The sequence below is a fragment of the Myiozetetes cayanensis genome, unplaced genomic scaffold, assembly GCF_022539395.1.
Source record: "Myiozetetes cayanensis isolate MyiCay16 unplaced genomic scaffold, myiCay2020 scf26, whole genome shotgun sequence".
NCBI lineage: Eukaryota > Metazoa > Chordata > Aves > Passeriformes > Tyrannidae > Myiozetetes > Myiozetetes cayanensis.
Genome location: NW_026087477.1, coordinates 4133384 through 4154553, shown reverse-complemented (window position 1 = coordinate 4154553; position 21170 = coordinate 4133384). Strand labels below are relative to the sequence as shown.

The window sequence follows — 21170 nt, the reverse complement described above, 5'->3', positions numbered from 1 at the left end:
GAAGTGGGAGATGCCCAGTGATGCTTGGGATGGGCAGGAGCCACCAGGGATGGGGAGCACCAGGGGGGTGGGAGCAGCTCCCAAAGGATCCCAAAGGGCAGGGGAAGGGATCCCCAAGGGGTTCCAGTCCTTGAGGGGCTGCAAGCACAGAGGGCCCCTGATCCCCGAGGATCCGGAATTCCCAATCCCACCCAATCTCCCCCCCCTCCAGTGCCGGGTGCAGGACAGGCCGGACAGGAAGCCTGGTAAAATGCAAAGTGAGCCTTTTTATTGTGTTATCCATTCACTTCGGAACAACAATTCCACGAAATATTCAACACTGTGCGAGAAATCGGGCTATGGCACACGAGGAAGGAAAAACCCGGGAATCGCAGACGGATGAGGAGCCTACGGCACAGACACCGACCACTTCCTAAGGACAGTCTGTACAAACCTGGATTGGCGTTTGGCAACGAGATCAGAGTTTGGCAAATAATAATAATAATAATAACAATAATAATAATAATATTATTATAAGAATAGACCAGAGAGAAGGAAATGAGGAGTGCGGAGGGACCCGCGAGGCCTCTGCGCGACGGATAAATGAGTTATTGGGGTTTTTTGTTAAATAAAGGCGACTTTTTAAGCACTTGGAAACAAGGGGGATTTGGGAGGATCCAGAGGCTCCGGACCACACCGGACTTGGGGTGCCCGGGAGTCTCCCGGCTCCGTCCCCCGAGACAGGGAGGGGAGGACAAGGAAAAGGGAGGAAAAATTAAATAGAGGCAATGTTTCCCTCTCCCTTTTCTTTCCCAGTTTTCTATTTTTGGCACTGGTTTCACCACATGCCATAAAGAAAGGCTGGACAGATCTGGGCATGTGGTTACCTCCAAAAAAAGGCCTTTGTGGAGCCGGGGCTCCGGCTCCTCCTGCTCCCCCTTCGCCCTCTGCAGCACTTAAAAAGTTCTGAAAAGTCTTTTTTTTTCTGTGGGTTTTTTTTTTCTTTTTTTCCCTTTTTTTCTTTTTTTTTTTTTTTTTAAATTTATTTGGCAAATGCACTAACAAAGTACAAGCGACTACTGGAATCTGCACTTCTATTTATGCCATACAAAAACACCTACAGGATGAGCACGGATTTACTCAGACGAGGAAAGAATCCCAAAAAAAAAAAAAAAAAAAAAGAAGAAAAAAAATTTAAAATCAAGGATTTTTTCCACCGAAACGAGTCCCCCACGGAGCCCCAGCACCCGCCGGCAGCTCCCACCCCCCGGCTCCGGCGGGACCCTCGGCCGCTGGCAATTCCGGAGTCCCCGCGCCGGGAGCCCCCAGCCCTGTCCCCAGGCTCCCACGGGAGATGCTCCATGGCCTTTGTCCTGGCTCCCTGCCCCTGCTCCCTGCCCCTGCTCCCACCTCCTCACCCCCTTTTCCCAGCTTGCCCCTTCTCCCAGCTCCCTGCCCCTTTTCCCAGCTCCTTTTCCCTTCTCCCTGCCCCTTCTCCCTTCTCCCTGCCCCTTTCTCCCTCTCCAGCACGGCTCGGGCAGGACCCTGGGGTGGGTGGAAGGATGAGAGGGGGAGGCAGAGTGACCCCAAAGTGCTGGACCGTGGCGTGCCTGGGTTTGCCGGCTGAGCATCCCAAAGGATCCGCTGGCCGAGCATCCCACAGGATTTGCCGAGGGTGCCGCAGTGGGGGCCGGGAAGGGCAGGATGTTGGAGCCCCTGAGGGTGCCGGGGGGTCCGGCAGCCCCTGCTTGGGGGGTGGAGGAGGAGGAAGAGGAGGAGGAGGAGGAGGGAATTCCCGGCTCCGTTCCCGCTCCGTCCCCGCGGCTCCGGGATAGCACCATGCTCTGGTCTCTAACACAGAGGAAGAATCAGCGATCTGGAGTAGAAAAATAAGGCTGGAACTGTACGAGATTAAGGACAGAGGGAATTCCCTCCTGGAGAAGGGAAAGCCCGGCTGTGGCTGAGCCCAGGCTGGACTCGGAGTGTCCGGAGCCTCCCGGCGGGCGGGAGCTTGGAGTTATTCTGGATTTAGGACAGAACTCACCAAAAAGGGTTTGTTGTCCCGGGGAGGGGACACAGAGGGAAATATCCCCCTTTTCCCTGCTCTGCTCCCTCACACCGGGATGGGGTGACATCCAAGGGGTCACCTGTGCCCTGGAATGCCAGGCCAGGAGCCCAGGACACAGTGAGGGGGCACAGGAACTTTCCCCAGGATCCCGGGAAAGCCACGGTGGGCACACACGGGGGGAGGGTCCTGTTAGTGTTAAAAATGTGGGATTTTCCCTATTTTGTTTAAAAGGCAAGTGATGGCAGACTGAAAACAAGGAATGGCGAGATTCCTGCAACCAAGGAATGGAAACGGAGCAGCTCTGCCCATCCCAGCCCCCCCGGTATCCCGGGAGGAATCCCCTTCCCCGGGTGCCAGCCAAGCGGGCTCTGCTCCTCTCCCTGTCTCTGAGCCCCACTCTGGCAGCTCCGGGTGCCTGGGAGCCAGTGACAGCCCTGGGAATTCCATCCCAGGGATCTCCTGCCTCTGGAGAGCAGCCAGAGAACCTGCCAGTGCCCTGCCTGCACCAGTGACTCCGAGCAGCAGCCCCAGTTTGGGCTGCAGGGATTCTCTCTTCAACTGGACCATGACAGCTCGGGGGGGATCAGCTGAGCCCGGGGGGCTCCTCCAGCCCCCCTTTCCCATGGGAAATGCCAGGCTCTGGCGTTTCAAACCCGATCCAGAGCTCTGGGGGGGATGGGGAAACTCCCCAGGATTTCCCATCAGGTGTGGCTGGTTTGATCCTTTCCTTTCCTTCCCAAAACCAACACCCGTGTTCAGGATAACCGGGAACGGCCACAAACGGTGCCTCTGCCCACGGTGGGAGGCTGGACCTGATGATCCCAGATTCCAACCTAATTCTGGGATTCTGGGAGCGCTGGCCACAATCTGAGGAGCTGCTGAGCCCCGGGATCTGCCCTGTGGACACGGATCGGGTCCGGTAATCCCGGGATCCGTCCCCTTCCCGACAGATCCGGTGGCTGGGCAGCTCCATGGGACGTCCCCGAGCTCCAGGCTCTCTCCCAAGGATCTCCAAGGCTCCGTGGGAGGAGGCTCTCCTGCTCCCCCTCTTCCTGCTCCCTCTTCCTGCTCTGTGCCGGGTCAGCCCCCGGTGCTCCCTGTCAAATCCCAGTCCGAGATTCCCAAGGGATGGGAACTGAACCGTTTCTTCTCCTCACCCTCATCTCTGAACTCCCTCTGAACTCCCGCTGCCCCTCATTCCCCGGCTCCAGGGGAAGGAATTCCACTCGCTGCTCCCGGCGAGGGAGACGGGAAATGCTGGGAAATTTGCCGGGTTTAGAGTTTTGGGCTGAAACTCCCCCAAAAGGACGATTTTCCCAGATTCTGGATGCGCACCAGGAAGCCCCTTTGCTCCCCCTGCCCCCCCACGTTTGGGGACAGCACAGAGACCCCCCAAAAGCAGCTGGGGGGGGCTGGTCCTGGCCTGCCCCATCCCTGGGGCTCCCTAACATTCCTCTTGGGATCTGTCCCTGCTGCCGGCTGCTCCCCCCCAGGGCCATTCCCTGCTCCGAGCGGAGCCCTGGGATGCAGGGAAGGGGCCCCCCCACCTCCCTTCAGCCATTCCCAACAGGGATTTTTCCAGCTGGGTTTTTTTTTTTTGTTGGGGTTGTTGGTTTTTTATCCTGTTTTCTTTTTCGGTACTAATTTCCTACAAAATCCTACAAGATCCTCTCCCACCTGGGCCCCCTCCTTGTTCCCTCTCCAGAAACAAGAGCGAATTCCTGCTGGTTGGAGACTAAACTGGATTGGAGCTGTGTCCAGAGCCAGGTCCCGGAGCTCCAGTCTCACATCCCACTGGGAAAAGCCACAACCCCCACCCACCGCTGCCTCCACCCCCCACACTTCTGAATTCCAATGCCCCTGTTAACCCCCCAACCCCCTCCCTCCGCCCTGGTTGTTTTGGATTCTGATTTAAATTTCGCCCCCTCTCCACGTGCAGCCCCTTTCCCAGGAACAGAGGCCCCCCCCCCTTTCCTAAAAACTGCTCCCAAATTATCGTCTCCGTATCGGTTGTTTTCTGGTGTTTGGGTTTTTTTGTTGGTTTTTTTTTTTTTCTTTTTTTTTTTTGGGGGGGGGGTGGTAATTTAAGTTCTGTTTGAAGCCAACATTTAGGGTTTACCCCCGGGCGCAGGTGTGGGAGCTGGGTCTCGGTGGCTGGAGCAGGATCCGTTCCGGAGGGATCCGGGGGCGGTGCCGGAGCTATAGGATGATACAGGGCTTTTTGTCCTTAAAGGGGTTCTCGGAAGCGGGGACTCCAACCAGCAGGGGGTCGTTCCGGGCATGCTGCTCACAGTAATTCATGAGCTCGGAAGACGCTTTGGAGACCTGGAATGTCGGGAGAAAGCGGGAGGTTACGGGGGGAGATTCCTGTGGGGAGGGAGGGAGCCGGCACCCGGCTTTTCCTGAGGGAAAATTATGGGGATGGGGGAAAAAAACAGGGGGACTGGACGGGGAAATGGGTTTGTTTTCGTGGTCTGGCACAAATGAGGCGATGGGTGTGGGGAAACAATCCCGACGGAGAGATGTGAGAGCAGACATTACTGCCCTTGTTTGTGAGGGATCTGGAATGAGCAGGATCTGGGATGAGCAGGCAAGGGAAAGGCCTGTCTGAGTGCAGCCTCTGATGTTAAAAACAGGGCTGTGGAAACCCTTGGAAACTGTTCCTCAAGGCTCTGCTTGGTTTAGTTCAAAGCTGGGTTTTGGGAAGGGCTCCCCAGGAGGGGCAGAGCCCACAGGGAGCTGCCAGGGGCTCTGGAGACCAACAGATCCCGTTGTTTTTCCCAAATGACTTTTAATCATGGGACAAACACAGAACCAGAGCACCTCGGGAGGCCCAGACCTGTTGCAGAGCCTTGATTTTCCTCCTCCCCGGTGGCAGAGGGGCCAGATCATTCCCAGATCCACCCCTGGCTCATCCCTCTCTCCCCCACCCTCGGAGTGTCCCGGGGGATGTGGGGGTTTCCAGGCCACTCGCCCTGCTAACAGGGCCAAGCCGATCCCTCCCCTCTGGGATTGGGGGTAATTAATGTCTTAAGGGATTAATTGCTTTAAGCACAGCCTTGACCTCGTCCCTTGCAGCGAGTTCTGCTCCGGGATCCCAATTTCTGTGCTGAGGGCATTTGGAATGTTCATTCCTGTTCATTCCTCAAAAAGGATGTCCCAGAGGTGCCCCATCCCTGGATGTGCCCAAGGCCAGGTTGGACAGGGCTGGGAGCAGCCTGGGCTGGTTCTTTTTTAAACCATGAGGTTTTGGAGCTGTTTTTAGGGCCTTTCCAGGCTCCAGCCAGGCTTTTTAGGGAAGACAAGCTAAATTACAGGTCTTCCCCCAGCAGGCAGTGCTGAGTCTCCCCAGGGCAATGAGGGTGGCTCAGCTCCAGGATCCCAGACAGAGGGAGGAGGGGGGTGTGCACTTCCTGACCTCTGGAGCTGGGAGTGCTCCAAAGGCTTTGCTGGGAAAGAGCAACAGTGCTGAGAACCTTCCTAGGAGCTCCTCCAGCTCCTGCTTCCAGACCTGTCACAGAATCCTGGAATGGTTTGGGTTGGAAGCACCTTAAAGCTCATCCAGTTCCATCCTGGGACACCTTCCGCTATCCCAGGCTGCTCCAACCTGGCCTTGGACACTTCCAGGGATCCAGGGGCAGCCACAGCTTCTCTGGGTAACCTGTGCCAGGGCCTGCCCACCCTCACGGGGGGAATTCCTTCCGTAGATCCAACCTAAATTTCCCCTCTTTCCGTTCGAACCCGTCACTCCTTGTCCTGTCACTGCAGCTCCTGACAGAGTCCCTCTCCATCCTCCTTCGGATCCCAGAGGGAATGCTGGAACACTGGAATGCTGCAGCATCCCAGCTGGAGGCATCACAGCAGCGCTGGGAGATCCCCCAGCAGCTGCCCAGGGTCCTTCCCAGGGTCCCTCCCCGCTCCCACGCCCACCTTGATCCTCTCGATGCCGGCCTCGATGCGGAGCTGCTCCACCAGCTTCCGGGCCTGCGCTATGTTGTTAGTTGTTGACATTCTCTGCCATCGGCTCCAGGCCCCAGCACAGGAGAATCCTGCAAGAAAAGAGAGGGGGAAATGGGGGTTGGCACCGTGCAGGGAGCCGCTGTGACCCCCTGCACCGTCCAGGAATCCTGGGATGGTGGGGAAGGACCTTAAAGCCCCTCCAGTTCCAGCCCCTGCCTCGGGGTCACCTTCCACTTCCATCCTGGGAAGGGCCTGACAGGAAGGTCCACCCTGACGGCCACGTGCAAGGGGCTTCCAGGAGCTCTGGTGACACCAGTGGAACGTTTCCTGGTTTTGCTCCAAGTTCCCCTTTCCCTGAAGCAGCACAAACTTTGCCGACGGGAGCGGAAAAATCTGAACATTTTTCTGCAGAACCAAAACTCTGCTGGAGCTCCACCCCCAACTGGGCACCGGGGTGGGCTCTGAGGGCCCCATGGACCCCCATCTGCACTGTCCCTGGGGTGGGGTTGTAGTGTCCCTGTCACCTGGGCAGGGCCCAGCTGCACGTGGGGCTGTGCCCGTGGGGTGGTGTCCGATCAGCACAGGGGATCCCGTCCCCCATTCCCGTGGGGCCGTGTCCCTGCATCCCCTGCTGCAGCAGGAGCCCTGGCAGGAGCAGGCAGTGGTTAAACCACCTCCCTCGAAATGCAGCAGCAGCAACTGAAGGAGTTTGTCTCTGATCCCAAACAATGCAGCCCTGTCACGGGTTGTGGGGTGACAGCCGGTGCCGGGCGCTCCGGGGGCAGCTCCGGCCATGCCGGATCCCTCGGACAGGCACCATTCCCGGGTCATTTTCTGTGTGACATCCCTGGGGGGCTCTGCAGAGGTGTCAGGACAGCCCCTCCTCACCCTGCCTGGCGCTGCCTCGGCCCCAGCCCAGTCAGTGCCAGGGCAGAGGGTGCAGCTCCCACCGCCCAGGAGACGATGCCGGGAGGGGGAAGGAGCCAAAGCAAACACGGAGTCGGATCCAGCGGCGCTGCCGGGCCCCTCCAGCCACCCACCACAGCCCTCCTGTGCCTGTTTCAATTAGAGGCTCCTCCAACGTCCTCCCCAGGCCCGGCAGCTTCAAAGCTGAGCCCTCCCGGGGGGAGCAGGGCGGGAGCTCCTGCCCCATCCCGGATCCTCGCAGGCTCGGGCTGTCTCGCCTGCGTTTAGACAGTGAGGGAGTTCATTCCAGACCACAAGGGCACTCTCAGGGATTATTTGGCTTGGCAGCAGCATCCACCACGTGCTGAGCTCCTCAGTCCCTGAGCAGAGCCTGGAACACGGGACGCTGTGGGACAAAACAAGCAGTGCTCCAGCCAGCGTTCCCGACTCCAGCACGGGATGATTCCCTGAACCAGCGGGGTTATCTGGAAATCTCCGCCCCTCCAGCCCTGGAAGGCATCAGTCGGGGCGACACGGGGAGACACAGGGGTGAAACCAAGTCTGGTTCTGTGCAGAATGGGAGAAGGAAGCAGGCTGGTCCCCAGGGGAAGGATCCTCCTCTCCTGCTCCAGCCTGAAGTGCTCCAAAGGGGTGCAGGCGGGATCATGAGCAGGAAAAGCTCCCTCTCAAAGTCGAGCTCTTTCTAAATCCATTCTGTGAACTCAAGAGACCTTCCTGCTGCAAACAGTTCCCCAAAACAATGTGCACCTGGGTGAGGAATTAGCAGCAGCTGGGGGAAAAAAAAAAAATCCAAGCAATTTGTGTTTCCAAGTATTCCATGTTTGCAGCAGCGCAGGATCACCTGCCTGTACTTTCCCAGCTTCCTGTTTATGGAAGGAGGCTGATGAATCAGCCGAGGGCGAGTTAACTCAGGGGACTTCTGGGAGAAGCACAGACTGTATCCCCATCCCCATCCCTGTCCCTGCAGCATCCCAGGGAACCCAGCCTGGCTGGAAGAAGGACAGCGTGGAGAGAGTCCCGCTGCGTGGCAGGAACTGCCAAGTGAGTGTTTTTAAAGTCCTTGGCAAGGGGGCAGAAGTTTTGTGTCAACTGCTCTGCAGCTCCCCACCAGCCCAGTGAATCCCTGTTTCCCCCATCCCACAGCAGGACCTGCCCTGGGGTCAGGACACCCGGCCCTGCTCCGGGGCTGCTCCCAGCGGGAGCTGCACAGCGGCTCCTGTTCCCTGGGTGAACAATTAACCAGGCACGTCACCGGCACCCAGAGGCCATCGATCCACGGCCCCGCCGTGGCTCCCCAGGGACGTCCTCGGGAGTTGGCAAAAGCCAAAACAAACCGTGGAGATGTCACTCGGAGCGGGGCGGGACTGCCCTGTGAGGTAAAGGAGTCTGGAAAGCAGCCCTGCAGGAGGGGAGTGAGGGGGGTGATGTCAGCCAGGGGACCGTCCCTTTGCCCATCTTGGAGCAGTCGGTGTCAGGGAAGGGACGGGGATGTGACGCCTGCAGCGGGGCAGGAAGGACGGGGCAGTCGGGACACCCGAGCCTCCTGCTCGTCCTCCCGCCTGCACCGGCGCCTGACCCTGCAGAAATAACCCACACAGCCAGGCCTCCTTCCTGCCAGAGGGGCAAAGGCTCCGGAGCTTGGCCTGGACCCACCTCCCGCCGCTGCCAGGGCCGTTCCCGTCCCGCTGCCGTGACTCAGCAGAACGGCCTCGCGCTGAGTCACCCGCACGCATCACTCAGCAAAAATAAACCTTCTGCCAGAGCACCCTCTGCCTTCCCGGCCCAGCCACCCTCCCCTTCTCCCCGGCAGCGTTCCTGGGCTGCCCAGAACCACAGCCCCGTTTTCGGGAACGGCTCTGGTTGCGTTACCACCACGTCAGCTGTTGCTCGCTCTGGCACCGAGTGACTCCAGGAGGGGGGAAGTCGCCAGATCTTGCAGCTCTCTGGGCTCTTATCCCTGTTCCTCTGGCAGCAGAGGGATCTGGCAGGGCCCAGGCCAGGGAGGCATTAGCAGGGCTCGGGGCTGCAGCAGGACTGGGGTAGGATGGCGGATGTTCAGTGTTGCAGCACTAAAACCACCGAGATTTAACAGAAATTCAGAGAACACGAGAGCACGGGCAGTGATGGATCACCCAGGAGCGTTCCAAGGTCAAGGCCGACACAAACAACCCTGAGGGAGGTTGTGAAACCCGGACAAGGATCCTGGAGTGCAGGTGAGGGGCACAGCGGGCTCAGGAGTGACGTAAACACAACCCGAGGGACGCTCTGGCTGCAGCACAAACATCCAAGGAACACTCCTGCCTATTTTAGGAAAAGCACTGGAAGACTGAGGCCCAGCAGTTCGGTCAGGACACATCCCAAAACAATTGGGATTTGCTGTTTTAAACTGGTTTGCACATTGTGGACTAAGAGCAGGTCAGGATGCTCAGAACCAGATCCTGTCCCAGCTCAGTTTGACTCCAGATCAGCCCCAGATCTCCTCTCCTAGGCTGGGCTCCATCACTGAACAAAAACCATTTCCAGGACCATGCCGAGTCCTGCGCTCACATCACGTCCCTTCCCAAAAAAGGCTGCTCAGCATTTCCGAGCAGGTGGGACCGCGGGAACCCGGGGCTGTGCCGGGTCTGTCCTGCACAGCCCTGACGTCAGGGCAGCACCCACCGGGGTGGCACCTCCGCGTCTCACAGAGCCCCCCTTGTTCCCGGGAGAGCTCGTTCTGCAGCAGGCAGGCTGCAGAAGGCCTCATTTGGGCTGTTTTCCCGGGAACAGACAGCCCGAACCCGCGCAGCTCCTGAGTCAGCCGCGTGCAGCAGCCGCGCGGTGACAGCAGCGGTGACAGCGCGGTGACAGCAGCGGTGACACAGCGCTGGCTCTGACGAGCGGTGACTCAGCAGCGGCTCCGTGCAGGAGCAGCCGCCTCCTCCCGCGGAGCTCTCCGGGCAGCCCCTGCCCTCTCAGCCCCATCCCAGCCCCGGCGCTCCGGGATCGGGATCAGGATCGGGATCGGGATCGTGGTGGGGTGGGTGAGGTGTGGGAGCGAGCGCGGGCCCTGCCCTGACACAGCTCCCGGTCACGAGGCTGAAACCGGCCCCGGGGAGCCGGGCCTGCCCCGGCCTGCTCTGCCCGACACCATCATCCATCACCGCCTGGCACCGACCCCTTTCTCTCCCGCCCCGCCGGGTGCCACCCGCCCGCTCCGGCCTTACGGCACGGGACAAATATGCACTGATCCCTCTCGATTGGGAATTCTTCCCATACTTCTCATAGCTGGCAGCTGCCACGCCTTGCAGGGTGAAGAAACACCGAGCACCTGAGTAACTGCCCGAGTTAGGCCGCTTTTGTCTTCCTTCCCCCTCCACCTGCTCGAAGTGTGGGATTGGTGCTTGTGGATGTCCCCATGGACCCTCCCCTCCCAGGGCGGTGGGATGAGGGAGCGGGATCCGGAGGGATGAGGGAGCAGGATCCGGAGGGATGAGGGAGCGGGATCCAGTGGGATGAGGGAGAAGGATCTGCCGCGCTGGGAAGGGATGTGGGGAGATGGTCGGGGCAGGCCACGCTCCTGGATCTCGGCCTTAATCAAACTTGGGGAGATGGTCAGGGCAGGCCACGCTCCTGGATCTCGGCCTTAATCAAGCTGTGCTTCCAGCTAATTAAAGAGCAGCCCCACCCCCGCAGCCCCCCGTGCTGCACAACCCCAACCCAGAGCTGCAGGAAGCCAATCCCACCTTGGCTGCAGCCCCAGGGTATCTGAGCCCCCCACACAGCCCCCCTGCTCGGAGGGAGCTGCTCCTGCCCAGGTGGGAGCCTGGATCCCCTCCTGGAGCAGGGCCAGGCACCCGAGCGGAGCCACACGGAGCGATCCCGGAGCCGGGCTGGTGCCAGGAAAGAGGAGGGGGCGACAAAGGGGGAGCCTGGGACTGGTATCCCAGTGTCAATCCCTGCTTTTAGGGATGACCTCATGCTTTTTTGGAACAGAGAGCGGCTGTTGGGGCCGTGGCATTTACTCCTTGTCTGGGCAGAACAAAGCTGGCTCCGTTTTCCTTTTACACTTCCTGAGCAGCAGCTCCACAGCTCAATGAGCCATTGAATTTTTCCCTGAGAGCAGCAATTTTTAATTCTCTTTTTTTTTCCTCTCCCCTCCTTTAAGACCTCCAGATTTCTGTGGCGTGGGACAATGCTCGGGAGAGCATGGCAAGGAGCTCGGCCCAGGAGCCACCCCAGGGTGGGAAAACTCCTCAGGCAGGGCTGGGCTCCGCTCTGCCTCCTGCTCAGGATGGGGGATTATCCACATTTCGGTGCTGAAACCACCCAGCTGGGATTTCCACACCTTCTCCTGCAGCGTGACCAGCACGAGGAGCTCTGGGATGCCAAAGTGTTTCACTTTGGGAACAAACAAGTTCCCCAAGTACCAGGGAGCTGCTCTGGCTTTGCAAACTGTCCCTCCCCAGGTAAATTACACCCTCCTCACAACAGGTTGTAACTAGGCCAGGTATTCTAAGACATTCCATGTCCCTCCTGCAGCTCCAGCCTGGCACAGACGGACCCTCTGGAGCCGCTGCCTCCAGCCCAATTTCAATAATTTAGAAGCTTCAAATCCCATCATCACCAGGTCGAGAGAGACCTTCTCTTCAACTGCAGGTTCACACCGAGAACAATCTGGGTTTGGGGGTTGATTTACTTCCCCAGCTCTAACCTCTCGGGATGGCCCTTCCCAGGTGGAAACCACCCGACCCCCCAGCTCAGCCTTGGGTGGGTTTTGTTCAGAGGCACAGAAGGAAATTTGCTTTTTTTGGGGGGAAAGCAGCGTGTTTGCTCCTCTGCTTGTGCTGCTCTGAGTGGAGCCTCCCTGAGGGAAAGCAGCATCCCTAAGGCAAGGGGTGCCTCCAGGAAAAGTGGGGCTGGTGGCGCAGTGCAGAGTGGTGGGACACGGTCACAGTGACAAGGGGCACGGATTGGATGCTCCGAAATTCCGCCCGGATTTGCAAGCAGGCGGTTGGAAGAGAAGGATGGCACGGCTGCTTCCCGCTGTTCCCGGGTGTCTGCACGGATGGAGGGGAGGGCACATCTGTCAGGGACAGCTCTGCCTTCAGCAGGAGATGCAGTAATTGCTGAAATATTGCATCTCCTGAACTGCCCCAGTTTCCACCCAGCCAAGGACTCTGGAAGGGGAGAGCATCCCTAGGGATGTGCAGCTCCATTTCCTTCCCCATTACAGGCCACAACTACCTGGCTGGGAGAGAGTGGAATCCTGCAGGTCCCATCTGCTGCAGAACGTTCTGGAGCCCTTGTTTTCCAGGCAGTTCCCTCCAGGGAACTCTCCCCTCATTCCAGGGAGGCCTGAGGCCCCTCCAGGGAACCCACGCTGCAGGATTAGCTCTGCCTGGAGTCTCCCTTCTCCCTGATTTCCCTGCACAAGGTGTGGTGCCAGCTGGGTGTGGATCTCAGGCAGCACTGCCAGGGCGATTCCACCCCACCCCCCGCTCCGTGCCCTGAGTCACCGGAGCACATTCCAGCCTTATTTTTAGATCACGTATTAAAAATTAAAAAAAAAAAAAAAGCAGAGTGTAAAGGTATTTCCATCAGCTGCTCCTGGGAGCCAGCGCCCAGGGGCTGGGACACCCCCAGCACACAAAGCCAGACGCACTTGCAGGCTTCCTTGGCTCCTCTGGGAGCTGCGGATGTGCCTGTGGAGAACCGGCCCCCCCAGAATCCCACGTGAAAACCTGAACTGCCAAGGCACTGCTCTGTCCTGCAAGAGAATCCCCTGCCTTGGCTCCACTCTTCCAGCAGCAAATCCACGATAAAGCACCCCAAACCCCAGCAATCCCACTGAAATCCCCGTGGCTTTGCTGTTAAATTGTTACTCCCACATGGAATCGTTTGGGAAGGGGGGAATTTCGAGGTCCTCGAGCCCCACACACTGGAATTGCCCAGTGCAATTCCAGCTCAGGGCTCAGGCCTGGAAAGGGAGAAGTTCCCACCTGAGGATTCCAAGGGGCAGAGTGGGAACCAGAAATGTGTCACTCCTGGCTGGAGCACCGTGGAGTTTGCCCCGGGCTGGGAGGGCTCCACGTTCCAGGGGAGGGCACAAAGACTAAGCAGGAAGCTGGGCCATGGCTCAGCACGGTTAAGGTAGAGAAGGAGATAAAAGAAAGGGAAGTTTAGGCTGAACACCATAAAAACTTCCTGAGAATTTCCCACTGCTCCCAAGATCTGAGCTGGGAATCACCACCAGCTTCGGAGCTCAGGGTGTTTAAAGCGGGGAGGGGAAGTTTTCCTCGGCCCAGGGTTTTATAAGGGGGAAAAGGGAAGAAAACAGAGCTGAGGGCACAGGGGAGTGGAGACAGCAGCAGAGAATTCCCCCGTGGTGCTCTGTTCATCCCAGATCCCGGGATTCTGTGGGGTTCCAGCGAGTGTTTACAGAGCTCCAGGGAGGGAAAGGGCACCGAGGCTGGGTTCAGGTTTTCATTGTGAAAAGAGCTTTTGGTGGGAATTACATCAGAACCACAGGCTACAGTCCGGGCATTGTGTGTCTGGCAGGGCTTCTGGAGGTGGGGGACTGGGAATTACTGGAGGGGAATGATGGAGCTGGGAGGAACCCCCCCAACACAGCGTGCCCCTCGGCCACCTTTTGGGATTTATGGAGAAAGAGAGGGTTTGTTCCTGGCATTACTGCAGCCCTTACACCTCTGTGCATTCAAATCACACCTCAAAGCAGCTCTGAATGTCTCCAACTGCTAAACCCCACACCAGTTACCCCATTAACCCCACACCAGTTACCCCATTAACCCCACACTAGTTACCCATTAACCCAGCACCAGTTACTCCATTAACACCACACCAGTTACCCCATTAACCCCGCACCAGTTACCCCATTAACCCCACACCAGTGTCCCCTTGGTTTTGCCCCTCTGCAGTGACACTTCCAGCCCAGTCCTGCTCCAGCAGAGCCACTGCAGAGGCTCAGGTGAGGTCACCTGATGCTCAAGGACAAGGTATCCCACCCCGAGGGACTCATCCCTCTGCTCCAGCCCCACTCCCTGACTTCCAGAACAGCCTTCAAAGCTGATTTATTCCCTTCCAGGCTTTTGTCTGCGCTGGATCTGAGGAGCTGGGGGTGAATTCTCCCCCTTCATCCCACTTCCTGCAGTGTCAGAAATCAAAGGGATAAGCACCACGTGTGCCCTTGAAGGCTTTGGGAATTCATCCCACCATGGGATTAATCATCTCCCCTCCCCATGGAGGGGGATGATTTCCTGTGCTGGATCCGGTTTCATCCCCGTGTCTGCACGTGGGGAGTGTTTGCAACCAGCGGGCTTGGAAAACAACAACAGAAATGGAAAAAAAAAAAACCCACCAGCTTGGGGTTATGGCAAAAATATTGACTTGGAAGCGAAATCCCTTCTGTTGAAGGCAGGGAGATAAGGAATCCTCCCCACAGGACTCCTCGGCCTCGGCTCCCGCTGCCGGGAAGCGGCTGACGCTGAGCAAACACGGAAAGTGCTGACTGGCTCCGGGATGAGCCTCTGGTGCAGCCCACAGCGTGGAGAAACCTCCAGGGAACGGGAGCCAAGAGCGTTCCTGGCTCTCCTGGGTGACCTCAGAGGCTGGCACGGGGCTGGCTGCAGCTCACCTCGGAGGCAGCTCCAAGGAAAACACCCATGGCGGGGCACTTGGGGCTGTCAGGGAAGGGCTTTTCACTGCCCGTGCTCAGAGAGCCTCGGGGAAGCCACGTTCTCCAAACCAGAGCATTCCCAGCACCTGCCTCCTGCCGAGCCCGTGTGCCACCACCTTGGCCGAGTCAAGCACCCAGCCAGTTAAAAGGGAATTGCAAACTCCTGTGCTGAGTTCTCTGTCCAGGTACCTCCCAGCGTGGACATCAACCCCTCAGAGGCCTTTAAATTGCCTTTCTTAGCAGGACTTTTAGCACATTTCAACTAAGAGGCTTGAAACACCAACTAGCATTGAGTGGCACTCGCTCTGCTTGGTCAAAAACATGGAAAATCCGGTTTTCCAGGTTCCCGGATGAGACCTTCGGTGCGAACTGCCCACGAGGAGCTTTTCCTTTGCTTCAAACCATAATTCTCACCCAGGAACAGCCCTGTGGAAATCTCTTCCCCCAGTGCCTCTGCCCTGGGTCACACTGGCCTGGCCTCACCACCCACAGTTTCTCTGCTGTTGGGTTTCACCCCAGCACTGAAGAGTTCCCAAAGCTGTGGGTGAGGCCACGCCGCAAACGCTCTCCGGGGTGAGGTTGGGTGCAGCAAAATAAAGCTTAAAACCCTGAATTCAGCTGCAGTCAGCGAAGAAATCAGATGCAGTGAGAGCCTGCAGAGGCCTTTCCGTCCCACGTGAAACTCAGGTGTGGAATGTTCACCTGCTGCTTTCCCTACGGAGTCATCCGGGAGATGCCGAGCGGGCTGTAAACAGCGCTGGAGTGGAGCAACAGGGTTTCAAGGGCAGGAGACCGACAGCAAAGCTCTCTGCAGACATTCTGGTGCCACCCCTGACTCAAGGCCAGCGTGCCCCGAAAAACACAGCGCCCAGACAGGCTCTTGCTAAAGAAAGTTCAGTGTTGCAACACAGCTGGAACGAGGGAGCGACTCTGGAGCCGCCGGCGGCGCGCCCAGACACGGAGCACCGGCCTCGGGCGGGGATGGAGGAGCAGCTCCCACCAAGCTGGCCCCTGCCAGGCCTGCCGGGACCTGGGAGCAGAGCAGAGCCCGACCCCAGTCCTGCTCCCACCCCATGGGCTGCCAGGGAGCTGCTGAGGGCCGGGAGCGGGGAGGGGACGAGCGGGATGGAGCGAAGCAACGCGCGGGACCGTGCGGGATTGTGTCACTGCTGGGACGCCCCGAGCTGGGATGAGGGAACAGGTATGTCCTGGGGGAGGGCTCCCCTCCAGCACCAGCCCAGCGCTGAACAAAGCAGAGCCACAGAATGCCAGGACTGCTGAGGTTGGGAAAGGCCTCCAGGATCACCGAGTCCACCCTGTGCCCCATCCCCACCTTGTCCCCCGGCCCAGAGCACTGAGGGCCACCTCCAGTCCTTCCTCAGGACACCTCCAGGGGTGGGGACTCCACCACCTGCCTGGGCAGCCCCTTCCAGTGCCTGACCACCCTTTCCATGGAGAAATTCCTCCCAGAACATCCCAGCCCTACACCACAGCTGGACACCACCACAGACACTCCGAGGTTGGCGCTGCTCATGTCTTGGGAGGGGCTGCACCAAATGCAGGGATTTTTTTGCCAACACAACACCCAAATCCTCTGATCCCACCCACTAATTAGTTCTGGACTCCTCTGGACCCAAAGGAACCTCACCTGCACCAGGAGAGTTCAGGCCTGGTGGGAAGCAAACCCTCAAGATCTTAACTACCCCTCTCAGGACTAATGAGCAGCTCGAGGCCCCTGGGGCTGGGCTGGGGGACACTGAGCTGAGCTGCTCTGGGATGCTCATTCCCTGCTGAAGGGACCTGTTTGCATTTGGGAACCAGCTCATTCCCATTTCACTGGACATGTGAGTGACCTTTTGCAGCAGAGCCATCACATGAGTGTCAGAGCTGCTGTTTTTCCTCCTCCACCCATCAGCACAGTCCTGTGACTTTCCCTCCTCGGCTTGTTTTCACTCCTGCCAGAGCTACTGAGGGGAAAAACAACGCTGGGGAGAAAGCCACAACAGGTCAGCAGAGTTGGGCACCCCCTCTCCCTCCTGAAATCATCCACAGCAGCAAAAAGAGGCTCCATCCCAAGGGGGCTGAGGCCACGCTTTGCTCAGCCCGATGACTCCGCTGCACTCGCTCCCCCCTCTGAGGAAAGGCCACTCCTCCACGTGACCGTTTCCCTGCAAAAGCCGGGTCTTTTTGGAAACTCCGATGACCGAAACATCATGTGAGGGTTTGCAACGGGGAGCGACTCCCACGCCGGGGCTGGGATCGGCCGGGCCGGCGCGGGGAGGAAGCACAAGGTCGTTCTCCTTTGTGCCTCCTTCCAGGAAGAGCAGTCACGCTGCGCTGGCACCGCCCCAGCGCTGAGCTCAGGGCTGAGAAAGGAGCTCCCACGCCGTGCCAGAGGGCTGCAGGCACGTGAGGGACCTGCCATGGGCAGCCTTGGGCTCGCCGGGGCTTCTGTTCAGGAAATCATCCGCTACAGGTCAGACAAAACTGGAGATGTGGGAACAGCCGAACGTCCCTGGAGGAGAGAAGCTTCGGGGTGACCTGACTGTGGCCTCCCAGTGCCTGCAGGGAGCCCACAAGAAAGGTGGAGAGAGACTCTCTGCAAGGGCCTGGAGTTTAGTTAAAACCAGCACAAGGCACCTCTGCCCAGGGCAGGACCGGGTCCAGCTGGGATGAACCGGGACAGGGCTCACCTCTGTGTGTCCAGGGGTGCCCACCACCAAAAATCATGCCTGTAATATTTTAAAATTACATGTTCCTAAGGTTCAGCTTTGAATTCCCAAACCAGAGTTTATAATTAGAGGAAAACTGGAAAACCACCCCCTCTCCAGAGGCAGGTGAACCCCAACTGGGACAAATGACAGGAACCAACGTGATGCTCTGGCTGCCCAATTTACTGCACCCAGCAGCCAGGGGCAGGCAGCAGGAAACTCACATCCCACGATAAGCTCACTAACAGAGGGATTAGTGGAATTTTACCAGTTTTTATAATAATCTACACAAACACACCCCCCCCTTGCTGGCATTGCTTGTCCAACATCACGCTGCTCGTTTGGCAACAGCTCCACGGGAGCTCTGGGGCTGACCCAGAGGTGTTTACATGGCTTGGCTCTGAACTCCCAGCTGCAAATGCCAGTTTGCATCCCTGCTATTTAGTGCTAATTGGACAGAAAAATGGACAAACAACATCTCTGCTCTGCCTGAAAAAGCTGTGCTGAACCACGGCTTTAACACCAGAACACCGCCTTTTAGGGACCAAACCCGGATAAACCTGGACCAAGATCAAGGCAAGGGACTCACCTGGGCTGTGCATACCTGGTGCTGTGACCCATAAAGCACAGCTGGTAAGCCCTGGCTAATTAGCATCTTCATTCAGCAGCTGAAATTAGGAGGACCTCACTGCCAGGGCACTGAGAAGGCACAGGTGACACACACATGCCCTGTCACACACTGTCCCCTACAGCTCCTCCTCGCCCATTCCAATGGCTTTTAGTCCAGCATTTTTTGCTCAGGAACTATTAATTTTACAAGTGTATATTTTTATCTTAAATCCCACTATATTAAGAGCTTAATTAATTAATTAAGAGCACCCAACCTGCTCAAAACCCTCTGGATTTAAGTCCTGAATTTAAAACTCTGGGTACACATTCAACTCTGGGCTTGTCAAGACAAAGGAAGACACAAACCCAACCACCAAAATGCAAGTTTGGTTTGCCCAAAATTTAATTACAAGTGCACTGAAGACAGGGGTGGCTCAGCCTCTGCTCAAGCCTCCAGAGAAACCATTGTCAAGTTCTGAAAGAAAGGGGTGAAATAAAACAAAAATATTTGTAAAGCGTAATGGGATTTTTTTTTTTTCCCTTTTTCCACCACCACCAGAGAATGTTTTGCAGGCACTTGGCCAGGACCACTTCAAAGAGCCACAAGGCGTGTGGGTTCTGCACAGCTTTGAACTTTTAATATTAAACACACACACACACACACATACACACAAGAGCTGGGCCTGGTGAGGCAGCAGGGACGGGGCTTTGATGCAGGGAAATGCGTCAATGGCTGCACCGCTGGGGGGGCTGGGGAACCCCCCACAGCATCACCCTAACACCAGCAGCCCTCAGTGGGCTGGGGAACCCCCCACAGCATCACCCCAACACCAGCACCCCTCAGTGGGCTGGGGAACCCTCTCCCAGCACCCCCTGACCCAGCCAGGGCCCCTCAGAGGGCTGGAGCCTTGCAGACTAAAAATAAAGGGAAGAAGGGCAGGATTTAGCATCTTGTGGAAAATGCCAATTTGGGATTGCTGAGGTGGCCAAAAGCTGCCGAGATATTGCTAAAAAAAGCCTGGAGCAGGAGGAGGAGGAGGAGGAGGAGGAGGAGAGCAGTCCTTGGCATCGTGCATCTCCTCCTGCTCCTGCTCCTCCCACAGCTCCCTGGCTGCGAGTCGTGTTGCCACCTCCTCGAGCCCTGAGGACCCAGGACCCCCATCCCAGCTCTCCTCCCCACCCCAGCAGCAGCATTTTGGTGTGAAAGGGGCAGGAAAAAACCTCCCCTGTGAAGAAACTCTTCATGAAAAGCAACGGTGCCCCGAGCACAGCGTGCAGGGGACAGGGAGGCCGAGCTGTGCCCGAGGTGGCAGCCCCTGCTCACGGCCCCTCCAGCACCTCCAGCTCCAAAGCTTTGGTCCCTCACGCCCAGAGCCGGCTCTAAATCCCATTTTTCCCCCCCAATTCCCCCCCCCAGGCGAGCCCGTGAGCGCACACGTGTGAGCACACACGGCCCTGCAGACAAACACCGCTTGCTCCCGGTGAATCAGCCCCGGGCTGGGACACAATCCCATCTTCCCAAATGCCAGAGTGGGAGTGTGCACTCGGCAGTGCCAGCTCCAGCACCCAGGGCGGTAACGTGCCTCGGGGAATCAAGTGAGGACAGTCCCAAATCTGGGCACTGGCTGGCTGCGGTTTGTTAAAGGTGCAGGGTTTGTCTGGGCCTGGCAGGCGCTGCATCAGCTGCACACACTGGTGGGGAGAGGCAGAGCCCTCCCTGCACGGCTCTGCTGCCCTGTGAGGAGCCTCTGAAGGCAGGATCAGCTCCTCATTCCCATTCCAGAGGAGCTGACAGCACTGGGAAGGACACACCGGGACACGAAACCCAGGGCACGTCTCCCCAGGGGGTTTGGGTGTTATCTGATAACCTGTCAGCCCGTCACAGACACTCAGGACAGGACAGGACAGGAGGTTCCTGGCTTTGCAGGGATCCTGCAAGACTCCTGTTCCCACTCCATCAGCTCCAGCCCTCACCGCTCCTCCAAGTCCCTGGAAGTGTTCCAGGCCAGGCTGGAACAGCCTGGTCCAGTGGAAGGTGTCCCTGCCCCTGGGACGAGACGGGCTTTAGGGTCCTGCCGGGACTCGGTGAGCTCCGTGGATCGCTGTCAATGTCTCAGAAGCCACTCCGAGCCAAGGCTGCAGACGTGTCGTGTCACGTCGAGCTCCTTGAAGCCCAAAGAACACCACGGCACCTCCCCGCTCCCACCAGGGCCACGCTAAGGTCTGTCTGCCAACCCAGCAGCGCTGGCAGCAGCGAGAGGACAGAACGGCTCCTCGGATCCTGCAGCGGGACGGGCAGGGACGCTCGGCTGGAACTGGAACCTGCAGGGCTGTGAGGGGCAAAGCCAGGAGCCCTCAGGGAACAACACTCCCCTGGAGGGAGCACAGCCAGGCCAGCAGATGGGTGGAGGCAACACAGAATAACAGGATCCCGGGATCCCCGAGGTTGGAAAGGTCCTCCAAGATCATCGGGGCCAATCTTTGACCGACCCTTGCCTCGTCACCCAGACCGGAGCACAGATAAAACACCACCAGGACAAAAACACAACCCCTGTTTGCAGAGAGGGGGAGAGATCTGGGTTGGTTTCATGTGCCTTGAACCCTTCCTGGCCTTGAACCCTCTGGCCAGACACTGCACTCCCCGGGGAGGGCCCGTGGAGCTGATCAAAGCACAGAGGTTTATTCCCCCTTTAATTTCTGTTCAAGCCACAAATGCTCGCAAATATTTATCTGCAGAAGTCACAGCTCTGATCCCACCGAGCTTTTAAGTTTAGTGATCAAAGTTGTCCAGTTTCTTGGAGACTCTATTTCAGTTTCAGTTCGTGGCCTCTTCTAAGGAATAATTTTTTTTTAAAAAAAGCATTTTTCATCGGGGAAATTAAGAGAAAATGGGCATGTTCTGGTGCAAATGAAAAGGAACATCAAAGGGAAATCAGGCAGCTTAATTTCACACTATTCCTAAAAAGGATGGCTGGAGGCAATTCCCTTTCAACAACTGCTGGAATTAGGGCTCCACTTTCCCAGAAAGGCTTTGGAACTGCCGCCTCATCTGCCTCCCCACCCACCCAGAGACCCCCGGCTGCACATCAGAGCTGGGGCCTGTGTGGACCCTCCTCCACCTGCCCCAAATCTCTTCAAAAGCCACCTCAGAATCCACAAGTGAACCCCAGGATGGTTTGGGTTGGAAGGACCTCAAAGCCCATCCAGTGCCACCCCTTGCCATGGGCAGGGGCACCTCCCA

The 21170-nt window shown here is 57.8% G+C and overlaps 1 protein-coding gene across 4 annotated transcripts in view; it reads right to left on the bottom strand.

Annotated features, from left to right (window-relative positions):
* Positions 1–246: 246 nt before the first annotated feature.
* GNG7 (G protein subunit gamma 7) overlaps positions 247–21170 on the bottom strand; it is a 36787-nt gene continuing 15863 nt past the window's right edge. For 2 of the 4 annotated variants that reach the window (XM_050321004.1, XM_050321002.1), the window contains 2 exons: positions 5978–6096; positions 247–4372 (listed from right to left, as the gene is read on the bottom strand). In XM_050321004.1, coding sequence (XP_050176961.1) covers positions 4247–4372; positions 5978–6058 — 207 coding nt within the window. In that variant the 5' untranslated portion in view covers positions 6059–6096 and the 3' untranslated portion in view covers positions 247–4246. Of the gene's footprint in view, positions 4373–5977; positions 6097–6531; positions 7089–8803; positions 8983–21170 lie in introns of those variants that run through there. The other 2 variants (XM_050321005.1, XM_050321003.1) reach the window with 2 other exon arrangements.